The 18,201-nt window shown below is 38.4% G+C and overlaps 1 protein-coding gene across 1 annotated transcript in view; it reads left to right on the forward strand.

Annotated features, from left to right (window-relative positions):
• The first annotated feature begins 4,356 nt into the window (after positions 1 to 4,356).
• LOC104871347 overlaps positions 4,357 to 18,201 on the forward strand; it is an 18,535-nt gene continuing 4,690 nt past the window's right edge. The window contains exons 1-4 of the mRNA XM_010637210.2: positions 4,357 to 4,470; positions 4,915 to 5,023; positions 13,625 to 13,729; positions 14,760 to 14,892. Coding sequence (XP_010635512.1) covers positions 4,357 to 4,470; positions 4,915 to 5,023; positions 13,625 to 13,729; positions 14,760 to 14,892 — 461 coding nt within the window. The remainder of the gene's footprint in view (positions 4,471 to 4,914; positions 5,024 to 13,624; positions 13,730 to 14,759; positions 14,893 to 18,201) is intronic.

The raw sequence follows: 18,201 nt of genomic DNA on the forward strand, positions 1-18,201 counted from the left end.
AAATTTATAGCAGAGAATACTCATATTAGGAAAATAGAACAAGCTCAATTACACAACCTGATGCTAAACCTCAAGCTTCTAAGAAAAGAAGGGCAGGTCAAACCCAAAGCTCATACAAGGGAGGAAATTAAAAAGATCAGGGCAGAAATTAATGCAATGGAGACTAAGAGAACAATATAAAAAATTCAAAGAAGCCAAGAGTTGGTTCTTTGAAAGAATAAACAAAATTGACAAACCTTTAACCAACCTTATCAAAAAAAAGGAAAGAAAAGGCCCAAATCAATGCAATTAAGAGTGAAAAGGGTGTGATTACAACAGACCCAGCAGAAATCCAGAGGGTCATCAATACCTACTTTGAGAACCTATATGGCAATAAGATGGAAAATTCCTAGATTGGTGTGAATTACCAAAGTTGAATGAAGATGACCTAAAAATTCTAAACAACCCAATATCAATCAGTGAAACTGAAAATATAATAATAATAATAATAATAATAATAATAATAATAAAACCCTCACCAAATAAGAAAAGTCTGGGCCCTGATGGCTTCACTGTTGAATTCTACAAGATATTTAGAGACAAACTACTGCCACTCCTGTTTAAACTCTTCAATGAAATTGAAAGGGAAGCAATACTCCTGAATTCATTCCTGGAAGCAAGCATCACCTCGATCCCCAAAGTAGAGACCAAGAAAAGAGAACTATAGACCACTCTCACTAATGAATATAGATACAAAAATCTTTAATAAGCCAGGCATGGTGGTGCATGCCTGTAAACTCAGCACTTGGAAGGGTGAGGCAGGAGGATCACTGTGTGTTCAAGAGCAGCCTGGGCTACACAGTGAGTTTCAGGTCAGTCTCAACTACATAGTGAGACCCTGTCTCAAAACAAAACAAAACAAAAAAATCCTTAATAAGATACTCACAAATAGAATGCAGGAGATCATTAAGAAGATCATACACCATAACCAAGTGCGATTCATCCCAGGGATGCAGGGATGGTTCAACGTATGCAAATCAATAAATGTAATGCACTATATTAATAGAGCCAAGAAATCAAACCATATGATCATCTCAAAAGATGCAGAAAAAGCATTTGACAAAATCTAACACATTTTTGATAAAAACCCTACTCAATCTGATAAAAGCCATCTATGAAAAACCAATGACCAATAACATTCTAAATGGTCAAAAAATGAAATCCTTCACACTAAAATAAGGAACAAGACAAGGATGTCCACTATCACCACTCCTTCAATATAGTTCATATGATCATCTCAAAAGATGCAGAAAAAGCATTTGACAAAATCTAACACATTTTTGATAAAAACCCTACTCAATCTGATAAAAGCCATCTATGAAAAACCAATGACCAATAACATTCTAAATGGTCAAAAAATGAAATCCTTCACACTAAAATAAGGAACAAGACAAGGATGTCCACTATCACCACTCCTGTTCAATATAGTTTTGGAAACATTAGCCACAGCAATTAGACAAAAGAAAGAAATAAAAGGAAAAAGATAAGAAATGAAGAAGTCAAGTTGTCATTGTTTGCAGATGACCAGTGACTCTCCAGGGGGCTTCCAGGCCTTTGATCATGGACTGATGCTGCATTCTTGATTCATTTTGATCTGCAGCTTCTATCTTCTTGGGCTGAGCAGCTACCAGATCCTCTAGCTCTCCGTATCCAGAAGCCCATTGTGGACTCTTCCACCTCTGATCCTTTAAGTTGAGCTAATAAAGCTACTTGTCCCATTATACATATATTTTCTATGCATTTTCTTCCTCTAGAGAACCCTATTATGGTTGATGCAGATTTCTTCTTTCAGTTCTTTCATTTATTTGATTCATGTATCCTTGTTATTAGGCCCATGCATGTTTATAATTGTTATGTTTCCCTGATCGGTGGATTGTTTTGTCACTTTGAAATGTGTCTTTTACTGTTCAGTAATTTTTTGCTTTAAGTCTATTTTATCTGATAGCATAGCCATAAACTCATTTTTGCTTATTGTTTGCAAGGTGCGCTTTCCTGGTACTTTTATGTTTATTCACTCATTTCATCAAATCTGGAGTGCTGTTTTCAGGGTGGCTTCAAGTTTTTCTGTGATAGCTCTTAAGTGGATGCTTTTTAGCATCTCAGTCCAGACATCCTGAATTCCAGAGTTCACTATAATTAGATGGAGAACTCCCTACTCTCCATTCTGAGCCAGAGATCTTTTCTTTTCTCCTTGGGAAGAAAGACTGTACCACTCTAGAGTATCAGAGGTGGGGCAGGGATCAGGGAGATACTACACCCTTGTGCAGTGGATAGGGTGTGGCCACCTGGGTGCCTTCACCTAGCAGAGGCTGTTGAGTGATAGAAGGAAAGCAAGTCTGTGCTGCCGTGTCTATCGACAAGAGAGCATCTGCAACATAAGGGATATGAGAAATGGCAACCGGCATCTCCCAGGCTTAAACTGCAGCCTCAGGCTGGAGCTTGTAGGACAGGAACCTGCTGGCTTAGCTGCCCGTGCCCAGTGTAAGGCTTCCTTACCCCAGAGCTTAGGGTGAGTGTGTAATGAAAAGAATTATAGCTCAGAAGGCAGACTCTTGCTATTCTTAAAAAGACTGACTACATCCCTTGAATAAAAGTTTTCCCATTTGTGGTATGCTTTTAGGACAATCTCTAGACACTCAAAGATTATTGCTTAATTTTCACCATTGAAATTGTTGTTTTCCTGGGGAGAAATTCTTCTGAGCTCTTTCAACATTCTGAAGTCCATTTCCTCAGCATTTTCTTGAAGTACTGTTTTGCATATGAATGAAGAAAGGAGTTGACTAGATTTTCAATAATCACCTGTTACCTCCTTTATCTTGGAATCTTCAAATGAGTTACCCTAGTAGAGAAGGCCAGTGAGATCTTAATAGACATCTCTGTGTGTCTGATTTATTTCATTCTACATTATATTTTCCAGGTGAATCCATTTTCCTACAAATGCCTCAAATTTGTCATTCTTTATAGCCAAGTAGTATTCCATTATATATAGATACAACTTTTGGTTTATCCAGTCATCTGTTGATGGGTATGCAAGCTGCTTCCAGGATTTAGCTATTAGGAATTGTGCTGCTATCAACAATGGTATGCAAATATCACTGTAGTGTGATGTCTTGAGCTCATTGGAGAAGATATCTAGCAGGAGGATTTGAGTGCAATAAAAGTACAAACAAAGAAAATGATTTTAAAAAAGATAGCAAAAGCACAAGGGAACAGATGTTGTCCAGTAGGGACATGGTCCAAGGGAATATGGAGAGGAGTAAGGGGGAGGAAAAGGGGAAGTGAGAGGAATAAAGATGTGCCATGAACAGGAACCTACTCACCCCAGTCATGTGAACATGATAGGCCATATCATGTGCTAAGACAAATAGTATCAATAAGTACAAAAAAGGTGAAGCGGGGGACCCAGAGAAGGGGAGAGGAGGAAAGGGGAAGAAAAAAATAACAAGCTGTGGTATATACGTGTAACTACTCCTTGAGGTGATTCCAGAGAGCATGAATTACAAACATGTACTAACGAAATGAAATGAAATGAAATGGGGCCGGGAATTTAGCTCAGTGGGTTCACCACCTGCCTCACAAGCACAAGGACCCCAGTTCAATCCCCGTGCCAGAAAAATATAATAATAATAATAATAATGATAATAATAAAATAGCCCTGAAGTCTCTGGTGATCGCTTTCTATGATAGCTTCTGCTTTCCCCTTCTTTTTGCTATTACATTTTTGTAGTATCGTGCAGTCCAGAGCCACATTACTTTTAGTGACCCAAAAACAACCTTCTGGAGTTGCCAGAGGGAAAGCACAAAAAGAACTAAGAATCTTGTTGAGAGTGTGAATTCAGTCAGAAGTGGCAACCCCAGCCTGGCATTGTCTACTCTTACCTATCTTTTTATTTGGGAAAAATGAATTTTTATTTAGCTAAGTCACATCATTTAGGTCTCTATTATTATCTAGAATGATGTAGTGGGTGCTAGCAAAGATAATCTTTATTGTCTTTAATTCGAATGTTGAAGACAAGATTTACTCCATACTTTACTACATTAGATTCAAACCTATGTAATCCTAATATTACGGAATCTGGGACTTAATGCACTTACTGGGACCAGCAACATACTTGTTGGACCCAGTCTGAACCTCATGTCAAAGTTCAGTGGGAAGGAGTGGTAGTTCACTGATTATGTGGATCTGGCTCAGCCTCGTTCTGGGTGTGGAAGACCTGCCCTGGGGTGAGTTTTCCCTTGTGTGGTATAAAGGGGAAATAAAGCAGGAAGGTTCTCTTCTGTTTCTTCAGAGGAGCTCCAGTCTTAGTCTTCAGCCTGATGTCGTCTTCCGGCTTCCAGCGCAGAACCCTCTGCCTCCCTAAATGGACTGGTGTGGGGCACCACACTGAGTTCCACAACTTTGACTGGACCCTTTTGCTCTCCAGTGCACAGGTAGACCTTTGCTGCTCTTCCACACCCAACTCTGTGGGTGGCCACTGTAAGCCAATCTTATAAATTCTTATGTATTTGTATATATTGCATTCTCTCTTGCCTATTGACTGATACAATAGGCAAGAAGTGAAATCAGAATTTGAAATAAAGTGCAGTGGGTCACCTTTATAAAAGCATACATTCCTGAGGAGAATATAGCAGAGGGAGGCACAGGGATGAAAGATATTATAATTAGAATCAGTGAATTAGAATGTTGTCTTATTTTCATGACAACATATGACTGTATTACTAATATTTTACATAGGAACAAATTGAGGCTTAGAGAGGTTAAAATATTCAAAGTCACAGAGTTAGCAAATTCAAGAATAAGATTAACATCCAAATCTGCTCATGTGCAGAGCCCATTTAATGCCAGTGCTACTCTTATCTGCCTCAAATCTACAGGTTAGAAGTGAAAACTTTTTAAGAAGTTTGTCACTGAGGAATATGGTTGTGTCCACTAGAACACAGTTGCTAGATAAAGTTGTAGGTCCAGAGAAGGAAACTAGCAAAGGTAATTAGATTCACTCCCAGGGACTATTCCCCCTAGTCAGATTATAAGGAGGGGACTCAAAGTGCCCCAAAAAGTGGATAGCTCAGGTTTATTAGCATAATATTAGGCTCAGATTTCCAGACAAGAAATTTAATTTGAATCAATTGATATTTTTAATGCTTTCTAATGGATTTTGAGCGCTAAGGATATAACAATGCTGGAGTCACTGTCTTCTCAATAAGTCCAATAGAGAGCTGGCGGGGAATTACAGTATGGGTTCACACCTCTCTTGAGGTTTACTAGGGTAGTACTGCATGGAAGAAGAGAGGTGGGTAAGTTACTCAGGCACAGATCGTTAGTAAAGCCTTCCTAGGGGAGTAGAGGCTTATCCTGAGAACTGAAAGACAAGTTGAGACTAAACAGTTTAGCAGAAAAAAGGAGTATTAGGCAGGGTGAACAGCAAGGACAGAAATCCTGTGACAAAGAGAGCATGGTATATTCAGGAGGCTGAAAATGCCTGGGTCACACTTGCTCTTGGGGCAACAAGGACTTGCTAGAGGATTTTATCAGAAAGGGGGTAAAAAGATCATATTCTTATATAAAATATTATTTTCATGAGAAGATCAAGATGTAGTAGACATCCAAATCAAAAGCAAGAGGATCATTTTGGAGATGGTATGATAGCCATTAATTCAGGTAGAAGTGATAATGAGATATGCTTATAATGAAGATGGACAGATGGAATTGAAATCAAAGGCTATTAATGAAGTCGAATTAACAGGACTTGATGATTCATGAGGGGGCAGAAACTATGGCTATTTTTAATTTTCAAAAAAGAGGATTTTCTTCCTGTTACACTCAGAGAAGCCTCAGTATCTTTCCATTATGCTGGAAAGAACCAACAGTAAGGAGCAATGGGAAAGAGTTAAACAAGTCCACTGAGGAGAAAAATGCAGAGTGCTGAGTCCAGATAAAGAAGTTAGGGTTCTTTATTCTAAGATGAAAACCAGCCTTTCTTCCTTGACAATATTCCAAGAATATTAGTAAAGATATTAATCTTTGCAAGATTAAAATTTGGGCATAATGACATAGATGAAATGAAACTACAAGTCATATTACAAAAACATAAAACAATATAGAACATTTGGGTCTACCATGGACAAAACAAAGAAAAAAATAGGAAGAAAAATAAGAGAAATGTCAGAAGTTGTGAGTTGTGAGGTGCGCCATTTGTTACTTTTTCCCATCTATGAAGTATCAGTAGTCTGTTTTTGTACTGAATTTAAAGGAAAGTTTTGGATTCCTTGTAAGCATGGTTACATTTTTCATGAGAGCTGGAGGATCCGGTAGCTGCTCAGCCCAAGAAGATAGAAGCTGCAGATCAAAAGGAATCAAGCACACAGCACCAGTCCATGATCAAAGGCCTGGAATCTCCCTGGAGAGTCACTGGTTTGAGTCTATGTTTGAAGGTTGAAGAAACTAGAGTCTGGTATCCATGGAAGCAGCAAAGGATGCACCTCTTCAATGGAATGGGGCTTCCAAAAAACATGCCAACTTCCTTCTTCCTATCTTTTTATTCCATCCAGGCTCCAAGCCTACTGGTTGGTGCCACCCGCATTTGGAGTGAGTCTTCCTCCCAACAGTTTGCTAGCCTATGTGCCAATCACCTAGGGAAATGTTGCACAGACACACCCAGAACTGTGCTTTACTAACCTGCTAAGCATTTCTTAATCCAGTCAAGGTGATACATCGGGAGTCACAGACACAGTTTGAGGATGATACGTAACTTCAAGTCCTGAGAAGAGGGTGCTGCAGCTCCTTTGACAGTCACTCATCTTTTTTTCCCAAGATCCCCCAGTCCTGCCTGTGCCAACTTCCTCAGCTGACATCAGCTGCCATCTTTCTTTCTTTTCAATGGTTACTAGCTTTTCTTCCACAACCACTGACTAAAATCTGCTCAAAGAGCATAAGATTACTGAGTGGCATATGTCTTTTTTCACTCACCAGTTATGCCATGTTTAAGTTTAATAAAAGCAGAAAGAAAGGACATTATCTGTGAGTTTCTATGTAAGTTCATAGCAGTGACAGTGAACACTGATTTTCATTTGCAAATAAAATTAACAGAAAATGGGAACCCCGATACTGAAGCAGTGGCATAAGCACAATATTTTTCCTTCAAAGTTAGTATAGTGTAAGGAAAACTTTTAAAGCCCCTCACAATTGAGGTTTAGTTTTGGGCTATTTTTTATGTCATGTCATTTGACCTCTCTGAGCCTTATTTTCTTTGTGAATGTAGAATAATCAACTTCAGATAATCATAATAACCGAATTATTACTATAATGAAAATAGATATTGTATTTGGTTAGTGCCTGAGCTATTACTGTAAACTAGCTTATTGTACTCTGTATTTCTTCATTTGGAAAACATGTATCTTTAGACCTAGACTCTAAGGTTATATTTGCTAGGTACTTGGTGCTAAGATCAGTGTAAACAGTTAAAGTAAATGCAGCATACTTAGCTTCTGACAAAGAAATTATTACATATTTGATTCCCAGTGGATTAGATGCATCTTATATTCACTACAGTATAAAGTTGGAAAAGTTTCTTGACACCCTTATCAGAAAGATGCTCAAAACACAGTGGGTGTATATTATTATTATTGTTCTGGTTTCCTTTGCAAAGGCCTGTTTAATGAATCGAAATAACTAGTGCATAGCCACAGTGTATAATAGGAGTTTTTAAAAGGTCACAGTAAATGTGGAACATAATTGTTCAACTATATCATTATGTTAGCAAAATATTTGTTGATTTTTATGGGTGATTAGCATTTCCTGTATCCTCCCACCACCCCATGAGGAGAAGAGAGTAAGATATTTTTTCTTTTACTATTTACCCAACTTGGACTTTTAACCAACTTGATTGCTAGAATATTGACTGTCTTAAGACTTGTTTGAATTTAATATAATTAAATAAAAATTTTAAAATGAGCTGCTCAATCTTGCTTGGGGCGTTGAATCCTGCCTGAAGATATGTTTTATTCTGGTAGCACCATGTTTTAAAGTTTGGAAATCGAATAGATCCTTGGCCTAGGTGCTCACTCTCCCCTATCCTAAATTCCATCTCTCTGTACTCAGTCTTAGCCTAGCTTATACCCAACTGGTTTCCTTCATTTTTGTAATTGCCCACTCTTAGTGGCAGCAGAATTTGAAGCTTCTGATTAAGGAAGAAAATAAGCAAATAGCCTGGGTGTTTACTTTTGTGTAATCTTGAAATACTGTGGAAAGGGATTTCCCATTTTATGAATAAATCCTGTGAATGCTGTTACTAGATTTCAAAAAGTCTGCCCCTAAAATGATCTAAAAGGGGACTTGTTCTCACAGGAATCCTTTCAAAGCCTCTAAGCAGCCAAAAGGAAGTGAAAGCCCATTGGATATTTAATTAGAAAGAAAGAATTCTTGTCACCCTAACTGAAGAAGGAAAAAAGGCCGCATTATCAGGTGGGAGGCTCTTTCCCCAAGCCTGCGACTGTCCACAGGGCTCCCAGAAGTTGGTGTTTCCTGCCACACTTCTCCCCATTTGCACATGCATGGAAACACTTTTTGTTGAAGCTACTTGACAACACTTAGTGTTTATTGTTTACTTGTCATTCTGAGAAACCACACACAGACTGTTTGGGTTACACCTAATGACAGTTTTTTAATTCATTTTATAGTTTAACAGTTTCTTTTTATGGAGCTTTTGTTATGGTTTAATGACTCCTTTCAATTGTTGGAATTGTTGGAAATGTGAGCGCGCCCATAAGACAAACACACATCATTACCTTTCCTGCTCCTGGTGCGCAGCCCTTTGTGATATCTGTCAGGGAGCAGTCGATGCTGACTCCAGGGTAGCAGGAAGAGGGAAGGGATGGCTTCAGCATACCCGGGGACTTCTTGGGTATTTCTTTGAGGAGCCTTGTGGTGACAAAGGGGCCATAGGGTGGAGGACCTTTGTGGCCTGAAAAGTTACCAGGCAATGATGAGCTCATTAGCAGGAAAATCCCTAAACATATGAAGTCCCCAGGAGAGGAAGCACTCAGTCTCCTTTCCCTCGCAGCCTGGGGAAATTATACTGATTTCTCATCAGAAAGAAACCATCCATGACAGATCCTAGTTTCTGAATGAACTAAACTTGACTGTAAAAAGAATGAGTATTTTCTTTAAGTTTAGTTATTAATTCATATGACAAATACTTAAGAATACTGATCATACTAAGCCTACTTCTGCTTTTATGATGCAAGAGCACCAGCAAAATAAAATAATTTGTGTGTGCCTGCACAAGGGTTCTCCTAGGAGGCGGTGGGTCCTTCCTGGTCACTCCCAGGGTGGTCAATGCCTCTCTATACTTCACTAAGCCTAGTTATTTGAACCTGTATGTGGGTCTGGTTATCTTGTCTCCATCTTGAGGCCTGGTTTTCAGCCAACGAGCAGCTGTGGTGTGTTTCACCTTTGACCTGGCCCTCTCGAGGATTTAGCCCTATCTGACTGCCTGTAGTATTTCTACCTAGCTCATCTATCAACAATAATAGGAACAGATTTGCCAAATTCCATATCTTAACTTAGTTGAGCCTTTTTATCTTTTTATTTTTTCACTTTTATTTATGTGTTTTCTTGGGCAGGAGGAGTTTTTTTTTTTTTTTGGGTCAGGCAACATAGATTTTCTCTGATGTTTGACTATTCTTGTAATTTTTTAAAAAAATGACAAGTTAGTTCCTAATCAATATTTTCAAATATGAATTTATGTTCTTATAACTTTTCATACTTGGGGATGATCTCAGAGCATCAAATATTGGCTGAAAATAATCAATAAGATTTATACAATAGCAGGAAGAAATTCCAACTGCCAACTCACTGTGGTGAAAATAGCCAGTGGAAAAGAATCTGATGGCAAAAGATACACCAAAGGAGATGTGCTTTTCATGTGTCGTGGAAACTGTGGCCAAAGAAGACAAGACAAGTGGCGACTTCTGAAGTGTCCAGGGTGTGTCCACAAAAGACAATTGCTTACATTGTATGTGTGGCACAAAAAGTGGAAAACCAAACACCAGCCAAATAGAAGCCAATTAATTCACTCAGCCCTCCTACCTCTCTTTCCTAATTACCTGTAACCTAGATCAGACAACATAAGTTGAGAAGGACAGGATGAGAAGAGAAGGCAGGTAGCTCACCAGTTACAGGCTAGGTAGAAGAATGAATAGACTGAATGAAGATTGAAGGGTTGTACAATATCTTAAAATGAGAAGTGAGACTGTATCTTGTAATATAAAATGACTATAAGACTCTCTAGCCTCAGAGTAGTTTTCACATAGTGACATGGGTGAAATTTTTCACCTTTTAACTAATACATAAAGGAGTATAGGAAACAACAAAAAATAACATTAATCATGTCCTGTGTGTGTTTAACATGTGAGTTACAGAAGAAATGAAAAGAAAACCATCCTGAAAGTGGCTTAGTCAAAGGGAATTTGTTGAGTTAAGTAATTGGACATCTAGCCATCAGGTAGGGCTTGAGCATTAATGCTTCTGTTGATTGCTGTTTGTTTAAAGTACCCAAAGTCACATGTTTTCTGTTTCTTATCTGTTGGAAGGAGTTCTTCTTCTGTCTTGATATAGTCAACCAAAGTCCTCCTATTCATTCACCCGGTTGCAATCTACTTATGAAACTATCTTCAGCCACATGGTGGGCATGTTGATTATTGAAGTTGGGTCACAGGCAGGAGTGAGGATCCTCTCCTCTGAATGGGCTCTACATGGGCATCATTTCATTGGCAAAGGCAGAAAGATGAACGGACTCTGGATATATAACAAACTGTCTAATCTTCACAAGGATCTTGTAAGATAGATAATATCACCCCATTTTTCAGATGAGAAAATTTTCCCCAGGACAAACACCTTACAAGCAGTGATTTGAGAATCAAATCCAGGCCATTCTAAATTTGAACTTCATTCAGTCTTACTACGTTACACAAATTAAACACATATAAAATTATCTAATCTATTCCAGGAAAGGATTTTAGGCTTTTTATTATGTATATTTTGGGTTGTAAAAGGACCTAGCAGAAAGCTTAAGATCCTGAAATGATGAATAAATAATGTTGTCTTCTAGCAACTGAAAATCTTATCAAACATAGACAAGAAAGGCAGGGAATTTAGCTCAGTGGTACCAGAGCCTGCTTTGCAAGTGCGAGGACCTGAGTTTGAGCCCCGGTACACACACACACACAAGACAGACAAGAAGCCAGGTGTGGTTGCACATGATTGTAATCCCAGCACTCAGGAGGCTAAGGCAGGAGGATTGCTGTGAGTTCAAGACAACCCTGGGCTACATAGTGACTTCTAGGTCAGTCTTAACTACGTGGAGACAACCTGTCTCAAGGAAAAAAAAAATAGACAAGAAGAATTTTAATTAAATTTTGGAAACTTTAACAATATTCTGTCATTATTGTTTATGGAAAATTCAGAAAAAACTATATGTATCTTGTGAACAAGGCTACAGTTGGGTTTAGCATTGCCTACATATCCCAAAGGCCTCATGTACCATTTTCACTTTATTAATTTAATTTGGGCTGCATATGGTGAGATGTAAAGCTCAGAAAGTCTACAGAAAGAGAGGATCGTAAGTGGCAAAACTGAAGGATTCAAGAACTGTGAGCAACGTGAATGGAAGCTATTACCTGAAAAAATATTGCTGCCGGAGGTTTAGACTTAAACATTAAAACAAATCATTTTCCTGGGCTTTGGAGTTAAATAAGGGGGCATGATAATGATGCTCCATTTTCCCAAATCTGTGGGAAGTAGGTATTTCAGGGCTGTGAGCTCGCAAGCATTTAGGACCAGACCTTGATGAGACTCCTCTGGGAAAATGGTACCTGAACAAATTATGCTCGTCATACATTGACATATCTTATAACCCACTTCCTATTTTAGAATTGCTTAATATTACTAATTTACCTACCTGCCATGGGAGACAGATGCTCAGAGATTTTCTGATTGTCCAAAGAGTTGTATTCTAAAACCGGAAATCCCAGGTGGTCCTACCTCAATTCTGAATGGAAAGAGAAAAGTCCTGGTGGCTCTTCTCCTCCATTACCCGACAAAGCTGAGAAACCTTGAAATGTTTGTTCTCCATTTTTCCAGCTGGATTCCCCCACACCCAGTCTTCAGAAATCTTGTTAGACAAGATTCAAATTGAGTGGTTGAGCAATGACAGCAGGGATTTTAGAAAAGTCAGGACTGAGTTACATGTAACAATCTCTTTCTCACAGCTAAGTTTTGGAATTGACAGTTAAGTGGTGGTAGGGAGACCTATAAAATCAATAGAATTTCAAAGCTCATTTTAATCAAATTTCTTTCAAGGGGAGCCCTATTTCTTAGCTCTTAAATTCTTTCTCTTCCTAATAAGAAAAAAGGAAATCAGGCAAGACTTTAGCTTTGTAGCATTTATGTGCCCACTTTATCAATGTTAATTACAAATACTGTTAATGTAAATCTGGGAAACTGATGAAATCATAGGTTTTTAATTCTGTGGAAAATGTGGATTTTTCCTGTGCGGACAAGTTGCAACTATACTGAAATGTGAGAGTTTTAGGGAACCTAAAGTCTTTAGGGTCTTTAAAACTATTATCCTTTTAAGGACACAGACATATTTACTGAAATACATAACACAGAAAATAAAGTTCTTTACTTTGCTTTACACCCTGGAGTGTGATAAATTTTGTAGGCTATGCAATAAGCAGGCCCTCTGATTCCTCAGAGCGTTTCATTCAGTATTAAAACATCACTGGAACTTTAATACTCGATTTTTTTACCTTTGCGATAACCATTTGTTTTGTAGAGTACATGATGTAAATGCCTCTGAAATATTATTAATACTTTTAACTATTTCCTAGTTATTTTAATGACTTGAAGGAAAATTCCTGCTTTAAAAGATCACCTTTCTGGGGAGGGGAAATTCATAGCTGTTGTGTAACTCAACAGGAAGTCAAGAGAGCAATCACCAAGAGAAATGAGATAGTCAAGTTTCTCCAAAGAAACTCTTAAAAGGATTTCTTGGGAGCCAAACTCAGCAGTAAAAAAACATAGGATTAGTCACACTGCATGGGATGCCTCTGCCTTGCTATTCTTTCTTTGAAGGGGAACTACTTAATGTTCCATAAGAAAATAGGAAGGCCTCGGGATATATCTCAGATTTATTTCAACAGTTGTTTCCTCAAATGGAGAAGATTGTTTGAAACATCTTCGGGGTAGGAATGTGGCCATAAAGACAAACAAAAAGAACACACACTAAGTCATCAAGACCCCACAGTTGATTAGTGTGTAGTTTGCACAGTGACAAATATTAAGCAATAATGAAGTCCTTAATTTTTAGATTGAGGAATTAATTACTTTGCTTTTGTTCAGCAATCCTGGATTACTTTAAAATATACCTCGCCCTTTTCGTTCATCTACTGTGAACTATCAAGTGGAATGGCCTAGAAAGTAGAATCTTCATTTGTTTTTAGAGGCAGTTCTAACTTGAAGAGAACTAGGGACTGGGCCGGGTTCGTTTAACTTTCCCTCATGGTGTCCTTGTTCTGCATGAAGGCCCCAGGAAGACTCCAGAAACTACAGTGAAGAGGCTGGGTGCTGCCACAAGGCTCATAGCTGAGTCAAAATCAGTTTCGTTTTCAAAGGACACTACTCAAACTGGTATGAAAATTCCAGCAGTTTCCTTTTAGTTGTTTTACTGCTTGCAACATTTCGAATCAGCTTATCAAAGAGAACCCTGCTTTATTGCAAATTTTTCTCTACTTTCCCCTCACAGTGGAGACTCTGCTCTCCTGCTTGTGGGGCAAACCAGCCCTGGCCAAACACAGTGCATTTTCCTTTGATCTTCTTCACATTCCTAACGCGATTAGAAAAAATAGGAGGTAACACATGCACTGCAAAATTTCTTTATTTCTGTTTTTGTTGCTTTAGTTTCCGAAACAAAGATTTATCTCTTAACTGAATTTTTGTTTTTCCTATTATTTCTATTTTTGCTTTCACTTCCACAAATTCATGTAAAATATGGCAGTATAGTATTTCTTTAAAATACTTAGGGATCCATAAAAAACATTGACTACACATCACTGCCTTCCCAGTGCCACTGAGTACAGAGGATAGGATAAACCTCTTCAGTTTTCGGTGGATCAAACAATAAACTGGAGATTTACTTTTGTCTAAAAACTTCAATCATCTAGATAGTCTTTGTTCTAGTGTCTTTCTTTCTCTTTCCTATTGTTGAATTCTCTGCCATCTCTCCTTTTCCATGACCCAAGGATAATACTAGGAAAGCTAAATATATTCCCTACCGCTTGACTTCTCAGTTCCTTGCTATGATTTTGTGTGCTAATTCTCACCACGTGATGAATAAGCTCACTGTTTATCATGGTCCGAGATATTAAACAATTGTTAAGATTCATGTTTTCATTTTTTTATTTTTTATTTTGCAGCTCTGGCGATTGAATATGGGGTTATGTGCATGCTGGAAAAATGCTTTACTATAGTCACCAGCCCTTTATTTTATATTTTATTTCATTTCATTTCATTTTACTTATTTTGCCCTGGCTGGGCTCCAACTTGCAATCTAACTGCGTCAGGCTCCGGAGTTGCTGGGCCTCCAGGCCTTTACCCACATGCCTTTCCTTTTTAAAGCCATCTAATTATTTGAAACCTTTATTTCACTTCTGCTGGTCAGATTTCCAGAAAAACGGTCAAGTGGAAAGAACTGAAGGCTCAACCAGTCCTTACCACCAAAACCAAGAAAGTCAGATGCTGATTCAAGGTTCAGAGTTCTTCAAGCTGACTGAGGTGCTGGCGAATATGTGCATGTGAGTCTTCAAGGGGCCCTAGGAGAAGTCTGATGAGCAATGAAAAAAAAAAGGATGAGGAAAGGGCCAAAGTCAACCTCTCAAGCTTGACAGCATTGAAACTGAGCGGCAGAAACTGAGTCTATGAAACCTGAGTTTTCACAAATGAAAATAATACCTGTAATAATAACAATATGTTATAGAATTTCTGATTTTTCCATGGGAATATCATTAAGTTTTGACTAATTATATCTAAACACTTTTGGTGATGGTTCAGAGGTTTAGATATGCTGAAAGATTAATATATAAGCTCGCCTCTCAAAAGCAGCCAGGATCACGGCCCCTGGTTCCCTGGATTAGGGGACGCTTGAAAAGCAGGAGCTTACTCTGCCATGGCATTGGCAGGGTCATGAGGACTGGCGGGCTGCAGATCCATGCTGCGGGAACCAGTGATCCCAGTGTCTACATATCCACCACCAGAGATGCATTTCTCTGAGACACTAGGCTTTTCTTCAAATCATAGAATCTTTGCAGCGAGTGGATCCTTAGAAATGAGCCCAGTGCCACCATTTTATATACAAATAAACTGAGGCAGAGGCTACTTAATTTGACAAAGTGACAATGTGCTAACCACTTAGCTGAGCCTAGAAATTAAATCTCTTCTAAATCTTTAAAGCTGGTTATGATGAAAAATTTTTCTTAAAGAACAGTGGATGTCTTGATTTTTTTCTCATTGAGTTTATTGGTACATTTTAGGTATACAGTACAATTACATTCATCATTGGAATCTTGTACCTTTACATAACAGATCTTGGTTCTCATTTTCCCCATACCCCTGCCCACCCTTCACCCTCTCCACCCTTCCCTATTTAGAAAGACTTTGTTTCCATTTTTTTCCTTTTCTCATATTTTTTCTTTTCCCTTATTTACTTTCCCCTTACCTTTCCCACTTCCCCTACATGTCTTAATTTCTTTGAAAAATCTTAGTCTGTCTAAAAGATTCTTTAGAGTTTATGTGGGAAGATGACCCCTGAAACTGTAGTACAGGGCAGGAAAAAGAGAAAAAGAGGAAAAGCCAACATAAAGAAGAGTTGCTAAGCTGGTCACCCACACTTACACCAGGGTATCTGGCTCCTGGAGCTCAGTCTCTCTGAGATATACTGAGATCCTTAGGAAATACGTCCTAGGGGAAAGGAGAAAGCCTTTATCCATTGACTCCCATTGCTCAACAGTTAACAGTGACTCAAAGGGGATTTCTGTAGTCTGTACACAGGACCTGAGTCCCATCCTGTGGCATCCAAGAAATCCACAACAGTACAGAAAATCCACAGAAGTACATCCAAGAAATCCACTAAGAAGTGCAGAGCCTGGGTGTTTCGTGAGATGCTGTCTAAACACCATTGAGGATGGAATCAGTGGTCATAACGTATCTGTCCAAAAATGCAGGGCTGTGAGGATTCTAGAGCACAACATAAGAGTTGTCTTCTGAACCCCAAACAGGAGTTAAAGGCAATGAGAAGACAAGGAAAACTGCTTGGGCCTCTTTCTCAAACCTACCATGACAGTAAGTCTGGTGGAACCAATGTTTTCAGATTGGAAACAGCAGATCTAATGTTTCCCAAACTCTTTCTTCTCCAGTGTCTACCTATTACTGTCATTCTTTTCTCCTGGCAAGGGAGCTTTCTCTGTGTGAAGTAAACATGGCTTCCAGGGGCTGCTAAGCTAATAACTTCCAGATTTACCACAGAAAAGAAATTCCCTTGTCTCTCTCTGCCCCAAACTCAAAATTGTAAAAGATGATCATTGGCCTAGCCAAGTCAGAACCAAAGAAGACAAGAGAAGCATGGCTGGAGGAGAAGGAAAGGCAGTTGTCAGAAATGTAGTCATAGTAACTGGGCTAAACAGTGTTTCTTCACTACACCAGCTTCACATCTTTCCTTTTTGAGAAGGTTCCGTTAAAAAATGAGACCATATTTGGAAGGAATAACACCAAATTAACATCTTCACTGGCATTCTTCAAGCCTGGATGACTCTGACTCTTAGACAGTTGAAAAGATATTACGATGGGAATGAGGACTATTTTTTTCTGTTTTACAATTAACCCTAGGGTTACCTCTTGATTCAATTCTCCTAAAAGCTATGAAGATATAGGCTATCTGATATGATGTTAAGTACAAATAATTTCTTACATTTTTGCTTAATATTTTTATCAGAAGAACCACTGCTGATATTTTTTTCTGTTTCCCAGTTGCATTTTTTAAAAGTGAGGTTATTTTCTTCATAAACGAGAACTCAGTTGGAGATGACAAGAGAGATTTAAACCTTTAAGTCAAACAAACATGTTGCTTTATGTTCCCTCAACAGAAAATTCAGTCAAATGGAGATTTCGGCACTTTATGTATCTAGAACACTTGCTACCTACAAATGGAACAACTGAGCACTAGATAATATTTAACAGTCTTCAAATACTTATGGTGTGCTAGACCGTGCACTGCCTATTCTGGGGTGTTTATTCAATCACTCCTCAGAAACCACCCTGTGAGATCAAGGCCACTCTTCACCTGCTCTTCAGCTAGAGAAATGGCAGCAGAGAGAAATGCTGTGCTGTGGTTTTAACGGTTACTAAGGGACAGAGCGGGGATTCGATCCCAGGCAGCCTGGATGTACAGCCCGATTCTTCAGCCCATTTGCTGCACAGACTTTGTGATGATTTACAAAATTAGCTATGACACTGCACTCGTCCACTGTATCAAAAGAGAGAAATGCCCTTCCCGTGCACTTTTGATTGCAGGCTCATTTTGCCTGAGTTATCCTGATCTCTGCCTTTACAATGGTATTTATATACAATTGACATCTGTTAGGAATGTCATGTTGCTAGATGCCCTTTCCAGACATGGAGACCTATTGTGGTAATATCATTCCCCATGTTTTTCCCACAGATGAATATTATAAAGCAAACTTCTGACAAAGTAAACGAAAAGTAATGAAAATAAACATTAATAAACCTGAGTTTATTAGTAATCACAAAATACATGGGAGGTTTAAAATATTTTGCACCTGAACATAGGTTGAAATGAGAACCTTATTTGTGCTAACGGTTTTTATGCTGTTTATATTCTTATAAAATTTTCCTTATAACTTGTGAGATATGAGAAGTATGTCTTTTGATCTCATATTCTTGAGATTGAATTCAAGTGCTGCCTATTAAATTGAGAACTACTACACAAGAGATGTCCTAAGGGGAGAAGCATAAACTTAAACATTGGTCTATGAGAAAAAAATTCTTGAGGGATCTCTTTACCCTTTATTACTTGCTGAATAATATATTAT

The sequence above is a fragment of the Fukomys damarensis genome, unplaced genomic scaffold, assembly GCF_012274545.1.
Source record: "Fukomys damarensis isolate Sample0158 unplaced genomic scaffold, DMR_v1.0_HiC HiC_scaffold_3, whole genome shotgun sequence".
Classification (NCBI taxonomy): domain Eukaryota; kingdom Metazoa; phylum Chordata; class Mammalia; order Rodentia; family Bathyergidae; genus Fukomys; species Fukomys damarensis.